General features: G+C 49.8%; 1 protein-coding gene across 2 annotated transcripts in view; it reads right to left on the bottom strand.

The window, feature by feature from the left end:
* Positions 1-25,205, bottom strand: part of LOC143362195 (lachesin) — a 235,587-nt gene that overhangs the window by 34,971 nt on the left and 175,411 nt on the right. For both annotated transcript variants that reach the window (XM_076802149.1, XM_076802150.1), the window contains 3 exons: positions 11,057-11,185; positions 7,225-7,509; positions 6,833-6,895 (listed from right to left, as the gene is read on the bottom strand). In XM_076802149.1, the coding sequence (XP_076658264.1) occupies positions 6,833-6,895; positions 7,225-7,509; positions 11,057-11,185 (477 nt within the window). The remainder of the gene's footprint in view (positions 1-6,832; positions 6,896-7,224; positions 7,510-11,056; positions 11,186-25,205) is intronic.

Below are 25,205 nucleotides of genomic sequence, written 5' to 3'. Positions count from 1 at the left end.
TTTTAGCGCAAGGGCAGATTGAAACTTTGCTTAGATTGTAATTTCGCTGGGGGGGGCTCCGCGTCAACCGCGGGCGTGCAATTCGAATTGATGCTCGACGCGGGACCCGTACGCCATTGTGTAGCGTCGTTACCCTTTATAGACAGTTGCGACCCGGTAAGACGGTTCGCCACTTATTTCTGCCGCCCATAATCGAGCGGAATAATCAACTCGGTCCCCGGTGGCTCGTACGATTGTGTAACGCGGAGAAACTTCCCGTCCGGCTAACTAACTGTTGCGAATTTTTAAGCAACGCCGCCGCCTTTCTTGCCCTGGACCGCTTTTGAGTCAAACTACTGTTTCAATCGGCTGCCTTCGCTCGCAAAAATTCGCTCCAAGCTAATCCGGGAACTCAAGTTTCCACGATTCTAAGAATCGTTAACGCAATCTCGGGAAGGGCAGCGCAACGAATTAATTGGCCGAGAGGGTGGTGTTCCGACTGAAAACATTCCCCGTCTAAAAATAGCCGTCGAAACCGTTTTAAGCGGCACTCGATTAATTCTCCTCGGAGATCCCGAGTATCCTCGTCGTCCTCCCATCGCGGATATCCTTGTTCTCGAGATTTTTTGCGGAGGGAAGTCCACCCCCTTTCCGGTTCGCAAACAAGCGCGGCCCTTCGGACTGTGTAGCGGAGCAGGGACGATGACAGCGCGCGGTACTAAAAAGTTTTCGAATAAAAGTTTAAATACGCCCGGGAAACTTTGTTTCACTGCCCCTCTTCTCCCACCGCCCCTCCCCCCATTCTCCTCTCAACAATATGGCCGACCCGGTGGCATCTTTCGCGAAGAATAAGCATATTCGCGGCCTTGCACAAAGAGCTGTCGCACGGGGGTTGTTTCCTCTTGGCGGGACCGAGCAATCGCGTCCGGTCCCCGCTCCCCTACTTCTATTTTCTCCTTTCGTGCCCCTCTGCGGAAACTTTTGTCTTGCGCTCGAAAATTTAAGGGCACTTGTTTCCATCGCACGAAAATTTATATCGTCAATTTTGTTGTGGGAAGCCTCGCACAATCACGCCGACCACACGCTGCCACTTTCTACCTCCCTCCCTCGGTGCCCCAGTTCAGCAACTTATGAATTTATCGAGAACTTGAAGACTGAAGATTGTCTAGTCTAGAAAGTATACACTTGCTTCGAGAGACAACAGAGATCAGCCCCCTATTCTAGTGTACCCCGGGCCGCCATCTTGCGTGCCCCTTGGAGAACCACGTTCAAAGCTCCGAAGAATATTTGATGTGCCCCCCTTCGAAGATTAAACTCGAGCCACGTAAAAAATTTAAAAGCTTCGATTCTTGCCTAGCAATTCCAATCGGAAAACTTGTGTTCGTGCGTCGACCAATCGAGTAGCTGCAGTTCATCCGGCGGGGGGATGAACTCTGCTCCGGTCCCTTGGTACTTTAAATGGAAAAGTTGAGGTTCTACGGCGGGAAATGACCGAGTTCCCTTTCTGTCCGCGGAGAAATGAACCCTTTGTGCCTGTCGTGTACTTATTAAACGGGTCGGCAGCCAGCAGTCGGCAGCGAGAGAGAGAGAGAGAGAGAGAGAGAGAGAGAGACAGGGAGAGAGAGAGAGAGAGAGAGAGAGAGAGAGAGAGAGAGAGAGAGAGAGAGAGAGAGGGAGCTCGATTCGCGAAATTAATACCGTTTCCCGGTTCGCAGGCTGGATCGCGAAATCTCTGACGTTACGGGGTCACAATGGTCGGCCATTGTGAATTGAAACGATTCGGTAAGATCGCAAATACGAGTGTCGGTCGGCAGGCAAATTGCCGGAACGCGGACCGGGAATTATTTAGACAACGAACAACGCGTCCTCTATCTGATTCTCAAGAATTTAAAAATACTGTTACGTTGTTTGCAACCGAATAAAACATTAGTAAGCTTGCGGTAGACACGGTGATAAGAACTGTTCTGTTCACTTCCTGGCAGCGATAAAGGAACAAGGGATCTCTCGGGGAGAGATCGATCACTCGACGAGCTGCAGCAGGGGTTGACGGGTCGCGGAAGGATGCGTGGTGGCCCGGAGGCTGCTGGGAGAAATAATTCGGGCCTCCTTGCTCGGCGATAATTAATTACGGCCGGCAGGATCGATGGGCATCCCGAGAGGCGACCAGTGTGTAGAGGCATTATTAAATATCGTATATTCTCCGGGGGCTAATCCCAAGCCTTCCGCGGCCTCCGACCGACCACCCCCGTGCAAGGCTCGCCGTGAACGTGCCGCTCGAGATAGCATTCCGATCGTAAAGCATTCGCTTTTTCCCCGGGAAAATTTAGTGTAGAGTTCAGCGAGTTACAAGCTCGCGTAAATAACCGCGCCTAGAGATTTACAAGACGGTTCCACTTTGTGCCGCGAAATTTCCGTTCTAATAACAGCGTTGCGCCTCGACGGGATTTACCGTCGAACTTTCTATTCGGGGTTGATCCTAAGTGGCCCAACAATACGTCGAGGCACGTAACTATGAAACGGAGCTTGTTCCTAGCTAAGCTGTTTCTCGAATTCCAAAACACTTTCGTCCTCCCTCGAATCCACATGGCACCCGATTATGGACTGTTGACATTTTCCCGGCGCAGGCTAAGCAAACGTTACTTTTCTTCAGCTATCTGGTACTACGCTAAGCTAAGTGTTTTTATGGGCCGAGACTACCAAGCGGGATTCTGCGGTGTCGAGTGTACCATGGACTCTACGTAAAGCAACACGTTGGCTACCCTCGCACGATTTTAGCTTCCGCGAACTTCCTTTTGCAACAGGTTCCTCGAGAATTTATCTTACGGTCAGATTTTTGCTGCGACCAGATCGTTTCCGTATTTCCTACTGCTCCCCGCGATACCATTACAAAATTAATTAAATTTATTCTTCACAGTATTAGCGGTAAATAAACTCCGTTAACTTTAGACGAAATACGAATGCGTGCGAGCAAGGGTATGAAGAGCGAATGAGAATGATTAAAATATCGCGAGAGAAGCCAAAGAGAGCGAAAGTACTGCGAGAGAGTTTAATTATATTTCCGTTAACAGAGCGTGCTTTTTCAGAGTAGAACACGGCGGTTACCGCTCTAGAAGTCCCGCATGAATATTAAATTTTGCGTAAATCTAATAGGAAACGCTAGACCCGGGTTAGCATAATTGAAAATTATTTTGCACAACGTTCGCGCGTCCGTAAACGCAGGCTCGAGTGTTGGCGCAGCCTGTACAATCGGAGGGAGCGCGTGTAACATGGCAGCGAACGTGTTAAACGCATCCATTATGCAAACCGGAAGCCCGGTCAAGATCTCTCCGGCAGGCAGATCTCTCTGCCGCGACAACAGACGTCGGCGCGAGCTGTAAATCGTCGATTTGCCCTCGCGGATCGGCGCCGATTCCGCTGGAAATCTATCGTGGTGCGCCGTGATCGACGCAATCTGGTCCGCATCCGTGATTCGGCCGCGCCGCGCCGCGCCGCGGCGACACCGGTAATTGAATTTTAAATAAGGCTAATTGGGTCACCGGCAATGTAATGCTCGCGATAGAAAATTAAAATGTTCCCGGGGTCTCGCTGCACGTCATCCGTCTCGGACCGCAAAGAACCGTCGAATCGATTTATTCCCCGTCGCCCGAAAGCCTCGACCCAACTTCAACGAGTCATTAACAACTTCGTTCGGAAGTCAATCATATTCTTAACCGGCTTATGGTTTGCTTCGCAGTGTGGTCCAGATATTCCACACGTAGAAGATCGTATTGTCAAATTGCTCGAGCTACTGACAACAGACGCGAGGAAGAAGGAAGGCGGCGAAACAAATGGCGTTTAAAAGGTTAAATTGGATTCGCTCGCGTTCGGCGCGAGAGTAATTCGAAACTTTTGTCGTTGTGTGTCCGACTGTAGCATTGTTTGGACAAACTTGTGCAACACAGCAAATACACGTAATTCCGCGCGGCAAGATTTATTATCTGCTTTCAGGTGCGCGGTCACCTCAGGTTTCAACGATGTCGCTGTTCCATTTAGCGAGCGTGTTTCGATATATCAAATTTCGAGGGTGTCGCTGCCATCCCGAATCTTATCTGGCCAGATAAGGGCGAAGGCGGACCCATTGGAAACTGTTCGGTGGCGCTTAACGTCCCCGCCGGTGAGTTATGGCGCTTGCTGCCCGGGTCATTAATAATTCGCTAATATTAAGATTGATTTCGAGCCGGCGAGGCGACGAACACGAGCCACCGGCTAGTTCCGCGAAACTTTCCCGGCATCCGGGCAGTCGATCATCAACCGTATTACCGCGAAACTGCAGTCGCATAAAAGCTGCACCCGACGACGCGACCCGCCATTACGCCAGACCGTCTTGCACCTTTTTCTCCCGCTAATCCAATCGCGAGAACGCATACCGACACCGAGAGAGAAAATGAGCAGCCAATCATTTTGCAGACTTAATTATCTACATAGCAAATCGGTGCTTCGAAGTATAGAGCGATCAGTTGATTAAAGGAGATGACTAAAGAATTTTTAAGGACGATTGCCACGGTGATAGTTTCAATATAACAGAGTGCGGTAACGCGTTCGACAGTTTCCCATGGATAAAAGGATTTTTAAAACCAGTTTTACCTTCCAGATGACTCGAATACTGCGTCACATCGGAGCGATTAAATGCCGATGGCTTCAAGTTTGAAAGCCCGCGGCTGGTTACAAACGACTCACGGTACTGCAGTTGGCTTGTTCTTGGAAACGTAAGTTTCTGCGCTATTAACGCGGTACGTGATCGAGGAATGTGTACCGACCTCTATCCGTAACACACACGCGCTCGATACACATCAGTCGATGATAATTGGCCGTCGCGCGTGTAGAACGTACCCGCTGATTCCTAATTGTAGTTCATGCAGCGCTGTTGGCTGACGCGCTTCACCGACTCCCGAAGTGTTTGTACGAGCAAAAGGTTGGCTAACGAGTGTCTCGTCTAATACAAAATTATTAAATCGCCGACTAACAAACTGCCGTCTTCCTTAGAACTTTGAACTTTCCAAATCGAGTCACCTCGATCATTCTTCCTGAGCTACTTAGATCAGGGCTATGAAAGGGAAGGGAACGAAGTACCATAGCTAAAAACATCCGGGACGGTAGCTTCGAATAATTGCACAAAGGTCACGGTGGAGCACGCTTAGCTTTGTTTCGCGAGGACAGTTACCGGGCACTTTAAAATTGCATCTTCGGTGTCGAACAATCGAACTTGCCCGGGAGGTGCAGCACCGGCCAGGTTCTTGAAACTTTTCGGATCTTGTCCCAAGTGAAAATCCGGCCGGTCACAATTACTCGATATAAGGTAACGGGAGAGAGAGAGAGAGAGAGAGAGAGAGAGAGAGAGAGGGGGAGAGAGAGAGAGAGGAGAGAGAGAGAGAGAGAGAGAGAGAGAGAGAGAGAGAGAGAGAGAGAGAGAGAGAGAGACTTACAATAATCCGGGCAGGTGAGGCGGTTAGGTAAAATTGCGAAGCTTAATGGCGGTAATACGGTGGCGGCCGAGCCTTGTGTGGCGTTAATAATGCAGCGTATTGAGATTGGTTTCGCTGCGAGAACGCCGGGGCCAGAGCCACAGGGACCTGACCTAGGCATCCGCCCAACTTATTCGTGCTGCTTTAATAATAGACTGGCCAATGTGCAAGCACACGCCGTCGCTCGGCCCCGAGTCATGTAAAGATCACGTTCCTGGGCCTAGGATCCCCTAAAGTGCTCCACCCCTCGAGACAGATCCAGATCCAGGCGAATCGCACTGATTTTTCTAGCCTGGAAAGATTCGAATTCCAGAGATCAAACGCAAAACGTTTTGCTGCGAAACGAAACAGTCGGAAGGGATCCGAGAGGTTTAGACATCGATGACCACAGAAATGACCTATGCTATTCCTCGAAGAAAACGAAGAATTTAAGAAATCTACCGATTTCTCAATTAATTTTCACAAATTAATCTACGAAAAGGGAAACTTTCAAAGAGCTTCACAGTCTGCCGATCATATCCAGCGAACAAACAAGAATCTTTTGAATATCTCGAGGAATCTTTCGCGCAAAGGATAACGCGGACTGAATCTCCTAATTAATTAAATACTGGACCGAGAGACTCGGGGGCCGCGCTCATTTCATCAGGATCTTTAGAATTTTTCGCTGCAAAGACGGGAATATACCCTCTCGCGATTACCGACGTTCAAAACTGCTTTGAAGGACTCTTCAAGTAGGGAACGAAGCGATGTTACGCCGGTCGGTGTTCGAGCTCGAATTGCGGAGGTATTTAGCGAAAATGCGATTCGCGAGAGAGCCGTGAAGATCTTCGGTCGTTCGAAACCAGCGCGAGACGAATCGATACGAAGAGAGAATTGTTTGCGTCGGACCGGCAAACGCGTCGATCTTCCGCGGAATTATTCCATCCCGTGTGGCGTTTAATAATCGTTCGAGGTGCGCGATAAAAGGCTGATTCATGGTCGCGAACTTTTTCACCGTTCCCTCTTCTCGAAACCCGTTCTCCCGTTGGAAAACGAGCTCGGCTCCGGCCGTTCGTTCAGCTGTGTAATTTCCGCGTTGTTTTTCTTCGTGGCACCCACCTGCTCACTCCCTCTCTCTCTCCTTCTCTCTCTCTCCCTCTCTCCCTCTCTCTCTCTCTCTCTCTCTCCCTCCCTCTGTGTCTCTTTCTCTATTTTTCTCAATCCGCTAAACCGCGCGAACTATAGTCGATTTTTGGAAATAAAACCGTGGAGAGCCGGCAAGCTAACGAGCGTTCGTTCCGAAGAGGGAAGCGAGAGATGATCGATTTCGGGGCTGGAGCTGTGCGAAATGATATTCAACGAGGCTCTCTCACCTTCTTTGTTGGCGCTGCTCTTGATCTCCGTGGCCTTCGGCGCCACGGACGGCTTCAGAATTTCTGAAACAAAAATTATACGCTCTGAACTCTCTCCACCCTTTGAGCCCACTCGCTACGGACTACGATCGCGTTCTGTTACGACGGCTCTGCATCACCGATAAGAACAGATCGAACTTTAGAGGATCAAAGACGACGATCCAGGTTTCACGAATCTGCTAAACGATAGACTGTGAATTTCATTTATTTCTCTTAATAATTTGACTTTCTTTGTACTTAATCTATGCATTTTTATCGGGATTCTTCGTTTGGAACGAGCTACGGTGCTAAGGGAAGACTGCTGAGAAACTGGGGTGTAGGTAACCATGGTCGGCGATCGTTCATCATCTTACCGTACAACCTAATCGAGCCCTCGGTCTCGCCCAGCGAGTTCTTGCTGATGCAACGATAGTTCCCGAAGTCGCTAGCCTGCACGTTGATAATGGTGAGCTTCATGTTCGTCCTGTAACTGTTCTCCGTGAAGATCGTTTTGAACTTATTGTTCGAGAGTATCATCTCCTTATCGATGTACCAGTAGCTCATCGCCCGTGGATAAGCCTCTGTCTGGCAGTCGATGGTTACGTTGGTGCCAGCTGGTGCTCCCACCAGCTGATTCGGTACGAAGATCATCGGCGAGACTTTAACATTAATTAACCTCGGTTAACGCTTCGCAACTCTCTCCTGTGCCGCTCGATCGACGATCCGATCGATCGCGAGACCGGGATGCCGACAGACTGCGAATTAGACTAGGATTTTTACTATAGATGCATCAAATCCGCAGTCTATCGAGCGACCACGATCTAGACGAGCCTCGTGCACCATTTTCAATATTCGAGATCGAGATACGCCTTTAGAATTTCAATAGCGGTGACACGACAACAATTTTGGAACCGGTTATTGGCATTAAAAATCGTTTCCAGCTGCAAAAATTGGTGTTTGATATCGTCCTCCCAGTAAAAGTCAAACCTTTGCAATTCCAGTGGTGGTAAAACGAAAAATCTGAAACCACTCTTTACCCTTAAAAGTCGTTTCCGGATGTGAAAATTCGCGCTTGACACCGTCCCTCGAATAAAAGTCGGGCCTTTACAATTTCAATAGTCATAGAACGAAAATTCCGAAGCCGGTCTTTACAGTTAAAAACCGTTCGCAGGCGCGAACATTCGCGTTTGATATCGTCTTTCGACGAATGGAAGTCAAATTTCTGCGATTTCGGTAGTGACGAAACGAAAAATCTGGAACTGGATTTTAGCATTAAAAATGGTATTCGAGTGGGATGGAATTCTCTGGTCTCTCCGACAGAAGTCCTGGTTGAACCGAATTGGCATCGAGTCGAGCATCGATCAGACGAATGTCCGCGACAGTTCACGGGGGGCGAAACGAAACTGGAAGTTGCCGGAGGTACGCTAACGGTTGCTCGTTTAACATAATCGCGCCATCTCTGCCCGGTTCGCCGGCAAATAGAGTTGCTTCGGAACAATTTTCCGACTCGTGCGACCGTCGAGGGCGGGGGAGGGTTCATCGGTGTGCCGAACGACGACTATCAAGCAGCAGCGCCCCACGTCGAAAAACTTTCCTCCACCGGGGCTCGAAGTTTCTTTCTAACGCGAGCCAGGCTACGGGGAGCTCTCTCGGTGTCCTCTCGTCTCTCGTTCGCCCGGAATTGATCAAATGTAAATACCGTGCCCGGATAGCTCGCGCCGCGGAAAATAACCGTGCCCTGTCCGCAGTTTAATTCGACCGGAATAAACAGAAACTCGCCCGGAGAAACTTTGCTCTCGAGCCGGGCCCGAACCTCGGATTAGGCGAGCGTGCTGCAATCGTCCCGGCTAAAGTCGAATTGCATGATCTCCGGCTGATGAAAACGCGATGCAACCCTCGCGCGCACTCCGCCAAAGGATTGTTCCGTTATCGGATTTTTTCCCGACTTCCACCTGCCGCCCGATCCGGCCGCAGGGAAAATGATCGCTCGGCGACTCCCCCCAATTCGTTTCAACATATTTTTCGATCTACTACGATACTTTACAGTCAGCTATTTTGCAGCTTCCAGACGTAAGCCGCGACGAATAGGAAAGTTTTCGCAGCGTTCCGGTCGCAGTCGGCTTCGCCGGGGGTCAAAGACGCACTATGATTCCGTGTGCACTGTATGTAGTGCGTTTTCGATGCCCGACGAAGCCACTGACGGTAATACCGAAACGCTGCGAAAACTTTGCCGAGCGACACAGCTTAAAGTCTGCGATAACTATCTGCGTAATTAATTGGGCAAAAAGTCGCAGCAAGCCTAAACGCGACGAGAACGAAACCGGCTGGAAAACGCGAGGGGTTAACCGTAGACGAACAACAAGGGCCGCGGCAACCATACTCGAGCCCAGCTCGCGCCGGTATCCGCCGGGCTCGCCGCAAATCCACAAATTGCCTGCGCCGACCCTAATTAACGCATACTTCTCTTCATTTCCCGCCATCGACTCTATCCACGTCTCCCCGACACCGGACCTCCTTCATCCTGCGAACCGACCTTTGTTCCCGGCCTCGGCGCCGCGCGAACTTATCGACAATGTTGGAATTAACCTAACCGAGCGGAGAGAACATTCGCGACAATCCGAGAGCCGAAACGTTTCAAAAATGTCGATTTTTTAAAATTTTCTTCAATAACGTGCCTCCAGAAATACGTATGCAAAATCCTACTCCAGAATTCCTAAAATTAACCATGTTACGTTTCCACCGCGAATCTTTATACAGAATAATAATTGTGTGTTCAAGCAGATATTCGTTGTACGTTCAAGTAAATTCTGCCATTTGTGGCCAGACAACGCGATCAAGCCCTTTCATCCATCGCGCACGCCGATCGAACAGCTTGTTCATTATCCCAGGTTGTAATCCTATTACAACAATGTACATATACTTTCTCGTTACGCTCGTTAACGCGAAAACCCAAAACACGCAACGAAATTTTGTTACACGTCGAACGGTTCTCACACGCCCAACGTACGAAACAAAATTGCCAATTCCGAAGAATCCGCATTTGATCCTCGATTAAATTATTAACACGGTAACTTGTGTTCCGTTAATTTCATCCGCGAATATTTTATTCCACGCGGACGCGTTTTACCAACGCGCGACTACAACTCCGCGCGGAAAATTTCATTTCGGTTACTGTACGCTAACCCGAGCAGCAAAGGATTTACGAATTTATGCAAATCCTTCAACTTTGGTGGGATCTAGATTGGTGGAAAACCGAGTGTTTTTCACGAGAACATTTCGGACCTGATGAAAACGCGAGCGCGCTCGTCGAAAGCGCAAGACGCGCGAGTTACGAGGCGTCGGGTTGCGGTGAACGGCGTCTCCTTGTCGCCGGTTTCCTATAGCGTTGATTAATTAATTCTGATTGCAATTATTCGGCCCGATTGAGAGAACGCACGGCGTCCTACTCGGCGATAATTACGTTTCGACTGCGGGAACGACGTTCTCGAGCCGAACGGATCCTCGGAGACAGAAGAACCCCGTGACATCCGGGGAACGGATAAAAATTATTCAGAGGCGTGCGTGGGGGAGGAAAAGCTGAGAGGGCTGGGAGGGTTGGGAGGAGAAGGACGGCCGACAGGGGGAGCAACAAAAATGTCGGAGCGTTTCGAGATAGCGAGTCGGACGGCCAGTGTTTTCTTGCCGGGGCTAAATAAAATATGTCCGCGCTCCTCTAAATATTCAAAGGACACTATTCGAGCTGTCCCGGGGCCCGCCGCGCCGGTTCCTGGGCACGCACACGCCCGTGTGCCAAGTGACACGAACGAATGGAACGCATAAAAGGGAAAAATGACCAGGAGCGACGGGACGCGCGCGCGGAGCTACCGGTATTTCCCTCGGGTTTTCCTAACGGCGCATCTGCCTGCCGTTTCCCTGCCACCCTCGCATCCTTCCCCGCTTCCTTCTCCTCTTTCCTACCCCTCGACGGATTCTACACGACCCGGCCACCGTCGCGTCCCGTCCCGTCCTGCAATTCGACGAATCAAATTTAAACAATACCCTCCCCACCCCCCGCGCAGCACGCCGATAATCCCGGCCTCGTTCGCGATCCACGCCCCGACGATTCTTTCAACCGTGTGGTAAATTAAAAATGCAAGATACGTCGTTGTACGAGGCTCGGTACCGCTCGCGACCGGAATGATAATACTTATCTGGAAATCCACTCACATTCGACGTCGACGGTGATCCTCTTGCTGACTGTTGGCGGCACGCCATTGGTCGCGATACAGAGGTACGCGCCCATTTCATTGCGCGTGATCTTCGTCAAGTTTAATTGTTCGCCATCGTACGTCAACACTGAAACCAAAAGCAGAAATTGATTCGGTTTGGTCGACCGTGCAAATACAACGAGCGCGGCCGCGCTCAACTCCTCTCCGCTCCGCTCCGCTCCGGAACAAACGCTCGCTCGCGCTCGACGTAAACGTATAAACAGAACCCTCCGAAGAGGCGGACCGGGGCCGGCAGATTTTATCCGCGAAACTTTCTCGCTTTAAACGAAATCCCTTTTTCACCCCGGCCGCCTGGAAAAATAGAGAAAAACGGAAAAATAACGGGAAAAATCGGGTCAACGATCGAACCACTATCCTGTCCATCTGCCCGCCCGTCAAATTTCACGCTTCTCATCGTCGTCGTGCCTTTGTGGTTCACTCTTTGACGATGGAATTTCTCGGACTCGTCTCCGAGGCGACCTATATACGGTAGAACCTCGATTATCCGAACCGGTGTCTATATTCCTCGTTGTTCGACAACCTAGTATAGATCGTGATCCGACTTTCTCGAAAGTAGAAGCGACTCGGTGGAAGATTTACGATCGCTAACAACCTGCATCGGAGGAGCCCGAGATATTGTTGCACCCCGGCCGGAAAGCATTCTCTCCTTTCGTAAGATATCGACTTCCTCCGGCGCGCTCTCGTTAATTATTTTCGTGGATAAACGTCACGAGAGAAACGAAGCCGTTCGGCCCCCCTCCCCGGTGTAATCTCCGCGGAAAAATATTTTTCAGCGATCCTACGCGCAACCGGACACCGGATAGAACCTATTCCGACGATATTTGATGTCTGAACCGGGAAATGTACTTGTTTGCCGTCGCGCAGAAAGTTCCCAGTGGAATCAGCCAGCCTTTGGTCAGACTCCTCGCCTCTGCAGAAAAGTTCCTTCGTAATATTCTGGTAATTGCCGAACCACAGGATTTTATGCAAACTTACGGTTCTGTGGAATAATCCAGGATAATGAAAATCGGATGAAATTTTATTCCCTGTCGGTGATAGAGAAACGTAACGAGAGTCGCACAGAACTCCGACGGTCCTGCAAGCTTTCAAATATTTTTGTGCGCACGAGTGGACTGGTATTAAAACTTTCTAATAAAATCGTAAAATGAGAATGAAAATTGCAACCAGAACAATATGATTCGAGATGAACATTTCCCAGCGAAAAAATTATTACTCTTCTGTCGAATGCCCCGACGAATGTAATTAATAGGTCTGTCGGTATTTGGTCTTGGACGGGGGACATTGGCGGGCGTCGCAAACACGTAAATGCGTAGAAAGATGCGCAGTCTAATTATGCGATAACGAAACCCATTGATGACACCTTCCACAATGGTGTTCCAACATTTTACAAGCCGATGCGTACATTATTCAGGAAATCTGCGTGGTTTTCATTTAAAAAACTCTGCTCTTCTATTCTACATTTTGTACGTGCGATTCGGAGGAACGTCTTATCGATGAATCGAGTGGCGCAGAGAGAAAGAGAGGAGAGAGAAGTCGATGCTTTCTAAGCGGATCGATTCTCGAGAGAGGTCAACGATACGAACGATAGCATAAACGGGGTTTCCCGTTCCGAGAACATTCGATGTCGCGGTTCGAGTCTATCCTCTGTCGGATACAATCACAATCACAATCACAATCACAATCACAGGCACAGGTCCAGACGGATCCGGAGTGGACAGAGGGAATCGCGCTTGCGTCCCGCCAATCTTCTCTTTTCACGGGAGCGTTCATAAATCTTTACGCGGGTTTATTCCGGCTTTACTCGCCTCCTAGTCCCGATTAACCCCTCGGCCATTAGACCGGTGGTAGGTGGCACATTGGCGAGGGGTAAGGGGAGCAAGGACAATGTTTCTTTCACGAGACACATGCCCTGCCAAACTGCCTTTCCACGTGCACGACACGACGACACTCGCCGAAACGTTAGCGTCCGCCAAGGCAGCGGTCGATGCCCACGAATTATTGAGAGTACCGGCTCGAATTTCGGGCTTCCCTTCTCTCGCTTTCTCTCCCTTTCCCTCTCTTCGTTCGTCGCTATCTCATTCCGCGACACTTTCTCTCTCTCTCTCTTCCTGTTCACGAATCAACCCTCCGACTTATATCTAATCACATTATTACGATAAAACCCGGAAGAGTTAGAAAAAATATTTTCCAAGTTCACTATCCAGTTTGGAAGCTCGAACGCTCGAAGGCCAGCGGAGAATACGAAATGGAGGATGCATCGAAGGTTCGCAGAAGTTTGCGGAGTTTGGTGCGACGCCGTTGGTCCGAGCCAATAATTAATCGGTAAATCAAGTTTGAATCGGACGCATGCGGAGCGTCGTTGATTGGAAACGCGAACGAGCTTTCAGTCGGAGCGGTTGCCGGCGTGGTGCATGTGGAGGAGGTCGGTGCATGGTCAGACGTGACCGAGAATCCTTCGGTGGAATCTTAAGCGGCGTTCCGTCGTGAAACGAGAGCGTGGCTAAAATGAAAGGTCGCCGTTAATATTCAACGCGAATCGGCCGGCAGCCAGTAAGTGAAAGAAGTCCGGCTCCGGTCAGACACGGGGATAAAGTTCCGTTTTGAAAGCGTTATCGTTGACTTCGAACGCGACACGGTTTTCCCACGAAACGAACAGCTGCTCGATGCGTCGGTGATCGCATTATTTCGCGAAAACTCTGGAAAAACAAGGCGTCTCGCGACCGACATTCCTCCTGGTTCACTCGCTGGCGTAGTTAATGAAGTTTTTGCCAGCGAACGCGGACACGGCCGCCTGTTACGCGGCATAAAAATTTCACCGGGACTCTCTCCTTTCGCAACGGCTATTAGCGGCGGCCGGTTCGATGTATCGATTTGCATGCCGCGCTTTGAGCCCGCCGGACCACCTGCCTAAACACTCCTGCTACCGATAGACGAATACATTAATGGGGAACGAAACGATCGCGAAATGAACTTGTACCCGCCGCCCCGATATCGGCCTGATAAAAACATCCTCCCGATTCTGCTACGCAACTCCGGTAGTTCGATGAATCTGCATCAAGTAGAATACCTGGTTACCAACGCGCCGCGTATATACGCTGGTTCTCTACCGATTCGACGAGGCGCGCGTTTTCACGTGCTTCTCGAAACGGAAAATCGTCCTTTTCGATCGTGCGAATCTATCTCTTCGTTCGTTTCGAACCAACTCGATTTCTGTAATAGAACGAGCTAAGCTGTTCAGAAAATTTAATCGACTAAAATTCGGATGCAACAGATCATTCGATCGGAATTGGTCGATCTGTATTTTTAGTGAAACGCATTCGGAAAATCAACCTTTTCGAGCCGAAAAAGTTGATCGGTTGCTGATGGAAACATGCTTTCGACAATGTAAAATGGACAATGTCAGGAAATCGATAAAGCGCGAGGTAAACTACGGACGTGCATTCGGGACACCGCATTTTGTAAAGAGTTTGTTAAGAGTCGACACGGATGCGACGGAACAAGAAGGTGATCTGGTTTATTGTTTCGCGATCGGTGTTTTACGGTGTCCCGTTAGGATATCCCGTCGCGTCAGGTCGCGTCGAAGCATCCGATGGCCCGGTTCGCTTACACCGGCCCGATTTCGCATCGTTTGCGAAACTTTTAACGATCCCGTAAAGTTCGCGATACACGAAACTTCATCTCGTGCTATCTCCCGTCGAACGACATTAGGTGTTGGACGTCGCCGCTCGTTATGCATCGGAGGCAGGCATCTCTACGTCGGCGACCGTCGACCGTCGACCGTCGACCGTCGACCGAGTACAGACCATAGAAACCGGCACTTTGCGAGCCATAGCGTCGTTCAAAAGTCCAAGTTGGAAGTGCAGCTCGAAACGGCTAATGGCTCCGCGGAAATTAAATTCGATTCGGAACACGTTCCCGTCACCTCTTGCTCGCGGGTCGATCAATCGGCTCTCGGTTTGTCCGCGCCGGTTGCTCGCCGACGAACCCTTTCCTCTTATGCTTTTGTTTCCTTGAACTGTAACCGAGCACACCGGTGGCTCCAATTCGTTTCATTTCAATCCGGATAAACTTCTCAATTAGGCTATAAATAAAATAGAAGCCCGATCGAACCGTGGATCGGATTTGCGGCTTGCTTCCGCAAAAACAGATTCATTCGCGTAATTAATCTGGCACCGCGATTAACGTCTGCCTGCATTATGTATAAAATCAGCCACGACGTAATTATAAGCGAGACCGATGTGTTTACAGAATGTAAACGTACGATACGTGCAATGTTTATCCATTCTCGTCGATTACTGTAAACTAGCGAGAGCCGTCCGTGGTTCGCGGTGAACGACGGAAATCGTTAAAATTCGAAAGTCCGCTCGTGCTCCAAAAAGTATCGGCGGTAGTGTTCGCTTAAAAATTCGACGATCGAGCGGCGAGGGGAACGAGGACCGGAAGCGGATGCATTTAAAAAATGAAGAGAACGCCGTGACGGCAGGCGTGTAAACACGCGCGCGGGATTAATCCGGGCGCGGGCAATATCTATAATACTTCATTCTATTCATTGCGCGACGCTCGTATTTGCGCATAAATACCGATGCCGCTGGTGCGTTCCGATCGTGTCAATATTGCTCTCGGCGAGGAGAGCGGGGCGTCGCGACGCGTGTCGCAATATCGCGGCATCCACGGCCGGGCTTAATTAAATGTCGCAGTTCCGCAATGATGGACGAAAAGCTCGTGCGCGAATAATCGCGGGTGTCGCGCGGATCGGAAATCGAGGAAACTCTGCCGCGAAAAAGAACGAGGAACGCGAGGGAAGTCGAGCCCATTCAAGAGGAGGCTAATTCGTTCGCTAATTCCCGACGGTTTGGCGTCCGAAAACCGTGGATGCTCTAGATCGATCGAGCTCGCTGTAGACGGGAGATCGCGGGATGACAACCCCGAAAATATTCCAACTACTGTTTCCTACATTTTTTTGTAACATTTGAAAGATTCTTTTGCGTCTGTACAGATAATAAAGTTATTAGTTGTCGCAGGACTACGTCACATATCGCGGCCAATACCCTCTCCCTGTGAGAAAACGGCCCGGCCCGGCCCGGAAAAATCGTGATTGTTGTTCGCCCGCTTGATAGTTAATAGTCGGAACAATCAATATTTGTAGACGCAGTCATCGTTACCTCTCTCTGTAGACGCTTATGATGTTTACGCAGTGTGTACATACGATGTCGGTCGGCGAACACGAGCGTGCTTGCGCGCGCGCCCCGCAGATATTCGATTGCTCTTTCGTCCCGTTGTTTATTTAATTCTCCGCTATAAATTCACTTTGTTCGATTTCCACGGCGCTGTTTGCCGGACCCGACCGCGGCCGGAAGCGGTCTGTCACGGATTCAGGAGACCCGTTTGTCACGCTTGTTACACGGAATCACTTTGAATCGCGAAACTGCTGCTGCCGGAACGTTTATTAGGATTTATCGCGTTGGTTTTCTGTCGGGAAATGCCGACTTCCGAGTGTCTGCTATTTTTCATTTCTTTTTCAAAAAAAAAGGTGCTCATCTCGTTGGCTGCAATCGCGAATCCAGGAATGTGAAATGTGTGGCATCGTTGAATTATGGACCACCCTGTATACGCTTGATTCATTTAGGATGTGGACCAGCACGATTTCATGTCGAGAGAACGAGTCTTTTGGTTTGGACACTCTTGAGAAACGCGTGCAAGCATTTCCTGCGCGAAATCAGTAGAAAAGTAGACGATATCCGCGAGGTTTTCTGTTGGAATATTTGACGAAAAATCATGACATCCGGTTGGTCTAAGCGCACTGCGATCGTTCAGGGCATTCACCAGCATAAACAAGATCCTCCAAACAGCCGGTTGAAGTGCACCGTTTCGAGGCTCGGTCTCCATTGACAGTTCAGCAAACGGATCGCGCGGGATCAGCAAATGAAACGGACATTCACGGCCGGTCATTAACGATAATTGGCAGAATTCGGGTTAATCGTGCAAATAGGGGGCAATTTTCACGGGATGTCTGGGAATCAGCGTGCGAGCTAAGGGTCCCGGTCAAAGGACGCCGGCATTCGACCGGCATAATCTCGTCGAATAAGAGAAGGACCGTCGATCGACGGTAAGCTCGATAATTAATAAAGTGGTCCGCGGCTCCGGGCTCGGGAGCTAATGGCGCTTTGACTATACCGAAACGAGCCAGGCCTCCATAAGCTCGATTGTTTCGAACGTTGTTGCACGCCACGCTATGCCAGTGCCACGCCGGTGAATAATTGCCGAGTTATCTTACATCTGTGCGCGAGCGGCCATTCTCGAAACTTGCGCGACCGGTGAATTAAGGGAATGAAAGAACTTTTGTTTGCGTTTACCGGGGCCACGGGTAAGCGGCGTGTTGCCAGCAGATCGCATTAATTACTTCCTCTGGGACCGGGAAAACGTGGACCAACTTGGAATTCAATCTTCATCGGCCACTTTGTAAATTCCTGATGACTCGCAGTGTTTAAGTTCCATCCCGAAACCGAATCGAGACGAAGAATGCTTTAGCTAGATCGTTCGATCCGGTCTTTCGACCGTAGCCACGCAATTGTGCTTGAAACTACAGTGTTTGTCACCATTCTTCTTTAGAAATTTAGCTAGTTATCTACAAATAACTAATTACTTGAAGTGGACACTCCGAAGTTGTTAACTCTGAATCAAAATTGAGTATGGGACTGTACCGTATGGCTCCGGATCAAAATAGACATTAAAAATCCTCGGCCATGGTGGCTCGTCCCGATGCTGGCACTAGACGCGACAACAGGATCTCGATCTTGTTCGCGAAGACGTTCTGGGACAATGGGGATCCATCGGAAGAAATCCGAAGCGTGCTGGGGCTCGAGTAGAGCCTCGAGAAAAGCCTCGCGGCGAATGCTGCGGGACGAGTGACCGTTCAAGCCGAAGGAACAAGGAACTCGACGATTCCCGTGGCTTTTCTACTTGCAATTAAACCCTCGAACCCGACATATGCACCCTGTACCGACTGAGGAATATTTAAAAATTGCCCAGATTTAGAAGGGACCTTTTCAGGGACTTTTATCACTGGTCTAGAGTCTAGGGCTTTTTAAGGGAAATCTGAAGTCGTAGAAGCGGATCACCTTGTCGCGAGTCGCGCGCGAGCGAGGAGACTCTCCGCTTTCTCGTCTTCTGCTAATTTCTGCTAATTAAAGCGAGCCGCTTTCCGCAAAGCGCGCGGAGGAAAAGCGTAAATACGCGGAGAATGGGCCGGAGGGTTGGACAGGGGGACAGAGAGACACGTCGCGAAAGAAATTTAAAATCGTCTGGCGTGTTTGCCAGTGAGCTTTTTTCAACCGGGATACCGTCAAAGCTCTCCGGCGCGGCGCGGCGCGGAGCGACGGCCGGAACGACGACGCGATGAATGAAGACACAGCTGCGGACGGCCTGACGACTGCGCGACTCTCTCTCTCTCTCTCTCTCTCTCTCTCTGCCTTTCCCTTTCTCTTCTTCTGCCAAATCGCCCCATCGACTGGGAACCCTTTCAACTTTGTCCGCTAGCTGGTAAACCTGCCTTTGCCCGGCGGAAGCTCCACCGTGCCGGCCGCTGTCAACAGATTTACCTCGAACCGGGCTCAAAAGCTCCCGTTGAAAGCTCGCTCCCGTTAAAAGCGCCGCGGGGGCCGCACCCGTTATGCTACCCCGCAACTTTTGACATCGAACGACTCGCCACTGCCACGAGGGCCCTAACCACCTAGGAATCATTCGCGATTCCACGGGATCCCTCCCAATCCGACCGATGCTTGTCCGAAAATTCCGAAAATATTTCTTCTAAGTGAATACAACGTAGGGTAAAGATGGACGAGAACGTCAAACGTACAAGTATCAGTCGGCAGAAAGTGAACAACTGTGAGAGATCCCATAGCTTGGAATCCTATAACTCCGTATACTCGATCCACACAATACGAGTTAGGATAGACAAACAAAGCATCATCTCGCCACGTCTGTCAACTATCCGAGAAAATAAATAACACCAACTTTGTCAACCTCGAACAACTGCCACGTGGGTTTGTTTACCTTCCCTAACTCTCCTCGATGGAAATTCGTGTCGCGATTATGGAACCGATCGCGAGAAAAATCCAATTAGTGAAAGAAGGGTAAACCGTCGATTGACGGGTAGAATTTTGAGACCGACGTCGACGGGGATCCCTTTTTGGATGGCGGCGGGTGGTACACTCGTTGAAAAAGGAATCGAGGCGGCGCATCCGGATAACGACGACGACGACGACGACGACGACGACGAGGACGACGACGACGACGACGACGACGACAACGTTGGGGAAAAAGCTCGTAACTTGCCTTGGTGGGGCGAGCTCGGCAGGATTATCGGAAATTCAACGCCATCCTGTTTCGTGCAAGTAAACACCGTTGAACTGAATCGTCCATCTGGAAGATTACGTGGGATCGGGATTCGATCGTTGCCGGAATTCGGAGCGGAGCGTGGAGATGCCGCAACCGCCGCCGTCGTCGCCGTCGGGGCCTTCGTCGACTCCGGGACCTCTTTCCAGATAATACAGGAAGCCGTATCTCCCCGTGGTCGTTCAAGGAATCGGCGACCGCCATCCCATGGAATTAACCGAATCGGATGGACCACGCGAGAGAGCAATGCGCGTCGTCTCTTCTGCCCCCGGGATTTTCGGCCGAGCCATAAACAGGAAGGGGATCCCGAATGTTTTATCGGCCTCGCTCGAATGATCGTCGTTTATTCCCCTACGAGGAACCGGCCGTTTCCCGTTTCGGTGAAAGCTACTTCCGACGATGGCCGACGAAACTTGTACGGAAACCGCTCGGCTTTCCTGTGGCCCGAGGAATTCGACGCGACGCGACGCGACAGCGAGATGTGCTTTCTCTCGAACGAAGCTGACGAACAAATTATAACCCATTTGTTGGTCAAACGTGTTTCAGAAATGTAGGGTTAACAAGGGCAAATAAACGAGAGGCTATTTCTGAAAATGAAGCAACCAACGAAACAGGGTCCTTCTTGGTGATTTTTCAGGCAGAACGTCGATCCGTTCGATTTTGACAAAAATTTTAATGGCAGCCTGCTCCGGACAGTTCTCGCTTTTCGTTCGATATTTCTGTCGGAATAAAAGTGATTACCGGCACTGCGGTAAAACAAAGAATAAAAAACCGTGTTTACCACCATCGAGGATTATTCGTCGAGCTTGTATTTTCCGATGGGAATAATAAAAATGGCTATTCGGGGTTTTACGCGGCCGGTCGTCAGCTTTTCCCTATAAAAAGGGAAACACCAGGGGTTTTTGCGGGCTGGCATGCCTACGAGAGAGCCGATCGGTAGGAGTTGTCCAGGAATAGTTGAACTTTCGCGTTATAAGAGGATTGCGAATTCAACGTCGAACGAGCACCTATCGGAAAGCTACGGGGGGGGGGGGGGTTTGGAGAACGTCACTGAGCTTTTAGGCTTGCGAGAGTTGCGCTTGTCGTGGAAAAAATCCATTTTACGCTTGGCATTATACAGGGTGTTACCTTTATCTCGGCCAGTCGAAATGTCTCGCAAGCAAGTAATCAAAATGTTTGTAGATAGGTCGAACGGTGAATTCTAATAAGATAAGTGATTGCCCTGGTATCGAACTCGCTGTCTGTATAAAACGTTCCTCTTCCACTTCCACAGAAGAGACTTTCTGGCGCGTTTAGGCTGCTTCTACGGCACTGTCGCGTCGGCTCGTCGGTGGCCAAAACCACAGCAGCTCCGTCATCCCGATAGTGCGGCGGTCGGTTCACGTGCACGTTGCCAACGTTGGCGACGAGCTAATGTCCGGGCCACCTGGGACATCCTGACATCCGAATGCTCCGATGTCCGCCGGTTTCCCGTAGGACCGTCCGATCTGTACACCGGCGACCGGTTTTAATCCATCTAGTTTTATGATGACACAGAGTCCTCGAGGACTCTCGAAAGTCGGACAACTTGGCCCGCGGAATTACCGGCCCAGCTCCCGGCCGTGCACCCTTCGGGGGACATTAAACTTTTAAGTAGATTACGCCGGACATTTAGAACGTTGTAAAAAAGTTCGACCGGCTCTTCGTTCCGCGAAACATCGGGCTTTTTGCTACACGTTGTCGAAGTTTCGTCGCTCGGAGCCATCCGCTCTCTGTCTTCTCGCTTTGTCCCATCGATCGCGAGATTGCATTTTTAGCAACCGAATAATTCGAAACTAGCGAGAATCGTCACGATGCTGTGACACGGGTAAGCAGAAAATTAGAATTTTCATCGAGCGGATTATCGCAGCCGTGAAAAATAGCCCGCTTCGTGTTTAAACCAGCTGCGAGCCAGTCTGTTTAGCAAACGGCGTGTAATCTCATCAGAGAATCGCGAATCCTCAGAGTCCCGTGAATATTTCATAGCCGTCATGTGTACGCATAATTCTCGTGCCTCCGCCACTGGTCTGCTCTCGGCTCCGCCCACCAATTGCCCCCACCACAAGCCCCGAGGACCACTGACAGGCGGCCACGTTGCACGAGCAGCGCGCCAGCCGTTCCCGAGTAGATTAATCTCTACAATATTTAAGAAGCAGATAGCTCGAGTAAAAAGCTTTTGGACGCCGCTTCCTTCGAATCGTTTTCTTCGCGAAAATCTGACTCGGCTAATCCACTTTCTGCCTTTTTTTCCTGTCTCTTTCCAGCCGAGAGAAGAAGTCGGAATTTTCGTTTGTATATTTGATCGTTCGACTCGATCGTTTTCAATTTTCGAAACACCGTTTCTTCCCTCGGGTCTAATTACTGCCCGGCTATTCGCTCCTTCCAGGTTATTAACCTTATTCGATTAGAACACCGGTCTAACGATAAAATCGTTGATTACTCTACCAACATTTCAGCGAAATGGTGAAATGTTGATCTAGGAAACCATCGATCACCGCCGCCGCGTCCTCTAATTGTTCTTCCGTCATTTTTAACCCTCGCGTAACAGTTACACAAAAGATCCTCCAACGATACCGCGTCCATTTAGCTGCACACTTTAATCCAACACAGTGATATTCAGGAATGTTCTTCCTCTCTTTTACTCTATTTCCATCGAATTTTTTATGAAGACTACAATAAGCGCTTCTACTCGATAAATACTGATTTGATAGGTAAAAAGTACTGTCGGTCAGAAGCCAATCTTCCGGTGTTCGGGAGCAGACAACGAACGTACGTCTTCGTCGTAAAAGGAAACGCGCGTTGCGAATACGTCTCGTCGACCGATTGCATTGTGCATCCGGGGAAATGCATCCCGCACGTTCAACAGTCACGTTCGCGGGAACGCGCAATTGCATTAATAACACGGCAACGAAACGATGATAGCGATAGGGTGAAAGTGTAGGGGGGGGGGTTGGTGGTGGATACGCGAAGCCCGGTATAGTTTATCGCGGTTCATTGCATTAGTTCGCGGGCGACGAGCCCATCGGGAATTTTCTCACGGATCGTGTGCAATTCCGACCTCGAGCCATCGGGACTCGAACACCGACGTGTAAAGTCGACAACCACGCGGATCACGAGATAACACGGGTCCAGAATCCCTAACTTACCCACAGATTTACGTCGAGACCTCGCGGCAGCTTGCCGGCGAGCGCAACTCGCAGATTTTCCGTGAAAAAGCTGCCTCGAAACCCGGAAAATCGAAAAGTCTCGCGCGAGAAGGTCAATCCAGCTTCTGAAACTTCGATCGAAGAAACAGAAGTAGACTATTCTAATGCCTTCACAGTTTTCTATTTCATCTGTTCGTTCTTGCCACGGATCGAGGCACCTTGGGCTTCATCGAAAGAGTCATCTTTTAAGCTGGTTCATTTGCAATTCTCGTTCCGAACAAAATCGAACCGCCAGCCTAGTGTAAACTAACGTATCGATTTATGCCGCAATTTCCGACAGGAGCAACTTTACGGTTCGTCTGTGAGCCAAGATATCTGGATTTCGTCTGTCTCGTGCTGGCACGCATCGAAACAATCAAGCCTGTTCAAGTTTCGGGGAGTTTCAAACGAAATGTCTGGAAGCCAGACGAAACAACGGGGGTGCGCGAAGGGGACGGTAAACTGTTCTATATCGTCCGAAATAAATACGATTCGGGAGCTCTGCCGGGAAGTAATTTAAAATTTCAATTAAAGAGAAATTGATACGATCCCAGTCAAGTTATTTTTATCTGCCGGCCCTCCCGTGGATCGCGAGAATCGAAGAGGGGGAGTGGGGGGGGGGGGAGAGGAACGTCGAGAGGTAGAAGCGAATCTTCGTGAAATGGTAATAGGGAGAATCGAGAGGGAGAATGGCTAATTGCGTTCCTAATAATGCGTCGGCGCGAGGAGGGACTTATACAGTTTATCGTGCTTTATTACCGAGCCACCTGCAACCGTCGGCCAATTTTCCGACCGGTCTTATGCAGTCCGCGCTCTGTCCTACAACATTCGAAGTTTATCGCCGAGTCGATGGGAACGTTAAACACATCCTGCGGATTCTTTGCATTTCATTTCAGTCCGGCGAGGAATCGAAATATGCTGCGACCCTCTCACCTGGAAAATCCCATTATACAGGATTTATACAGTCGCCAGGATTTTTTCTCCGGGCGTTCAGAGCGTCCTGCGTCTCGATGGAGACACCGTGGCTATTCCCTGTTAATTATTCATTTTCTGTGGATCCAGAGAGCAAAGCAAACGCCGATTCCCCGTGTACGCATCGAATCGGCGAACTACTCTGCCGTTGATGCGAACACGGTTGCAGGAAGCTGGGAGTTACTCTTTTAGGTGGATATTTCGGGGATTCGAGTGGCTGGGAACGAGAGGAGCGGGGACTCATTAAGCAGGATCGGTCCACGGGACCAGATTAAGGGGGTCCTTTCAATCGAGATTATACGAACAATTCCGAGACACGCTTGGCCAGATTAGAACCGTTTGTTCGCGGTAAGAGGCCTTGGACGGTTCTCGCGGAATAATGCGACCGAGGACTCCGATTTATTCGACGTGAAACGCGCCTGCTACGAAGAGGTCAGCGCCATGCGAACGAGTAATTACCGCATTACTAATAACACACCGGCCAGAATGGATTTACGTGTCCGGCTGCATTAGAGAAATTACCGGAAACACTGTCGCGTTTATTGTTTGACTCGCGGCATCGATCCCGGACGGAACAAAGGAACGCAAGGACGTCCGGTGATGTTCGCGGAATTATATCCAACGTCCGACCATACGTTTCCCTATGCGCGATCCGGTCGATCCACAGATCTATTCGTTACACCTCGATTTTATCCAAGCCTTCGCTGCCCGATGTCTCTATTATCCCAACACGCTTTACATGTAAATAGCTCAATCTAAGGTGATCCATCGATCAAGATCCATTATAATCAAGATCGAATCTAGCACCGTGATCGAGTAACTCTTCTACCGCATTCCCTCCAAAACTGTAATATTTCGTCAGACTTTCTTTATTTTCTAGGAAATCGTAAACGACAGAACGATCCTAACAACTGTTAAATGAACCACAACGCAAGAGTTTGTTCTCGGAACAAAGGGAGAGTCTATCGGATCTAACAGCGAAACAATGGAGAGAGCGGAAATTTGAATAACATTGAACGAATCATATTAATTATCTGATATTATTGTATGACGGTACGACTGAGCGTTTCACGCGTGCATTTCAATAAGCCGTTCTACCTTTTCCGAATCTGATTAAAACCCTCTATCAATGAGCATCGGACAGGAATCACGGTTTACCGGATATTTTGCAAAACGAAATATCCTCGCGTTTTTGTTAGCCCGTCCAAAAATTAATTAACGAGACTCTCGGACGTCTGATCGCCAAGGATCGATACGCTCGCTCGGTATCGAAGTATTCGTTACTGTTGTTAACATCCATGATTCTTCGTGTTGTATGTGGGGGTGGTGACGGGAACGGTCCCGACGATCCCCTAATGAGGACGCAGCCGTGCGAATGTTATAAAATGTTTCGCGATGCACAGAACGGTGAATAGGCGCGCGCCTGTCCCCGACGTCTCGTTCGATTTTTGCTAATTGGAAAAATTGACCGATGGCCAGCGAGCTGAAACGCGGGGAATTATAAAGGGAAATAACGTA

This window comes from Halictus rubicundus, chromosome 16 (assembly GCF_050948215.1).
Source record: "Halictus rubicundus isolate RS-2024b chromosome 16, iyHalRubi1_principal, whole genome shotgun sequence".
In the NCBI taxonomy this organism is placed as follows: Eukaryota; Metazoa; Arthropoda; class Insecta; order Hymenoptera; family Halictidae; genus Halictus; species Halictus rubicundus.
Note: the sequence above shows the minus strand (reverse complement) of the source record. Positions and strands in the feature narration are given on the sequence as shown.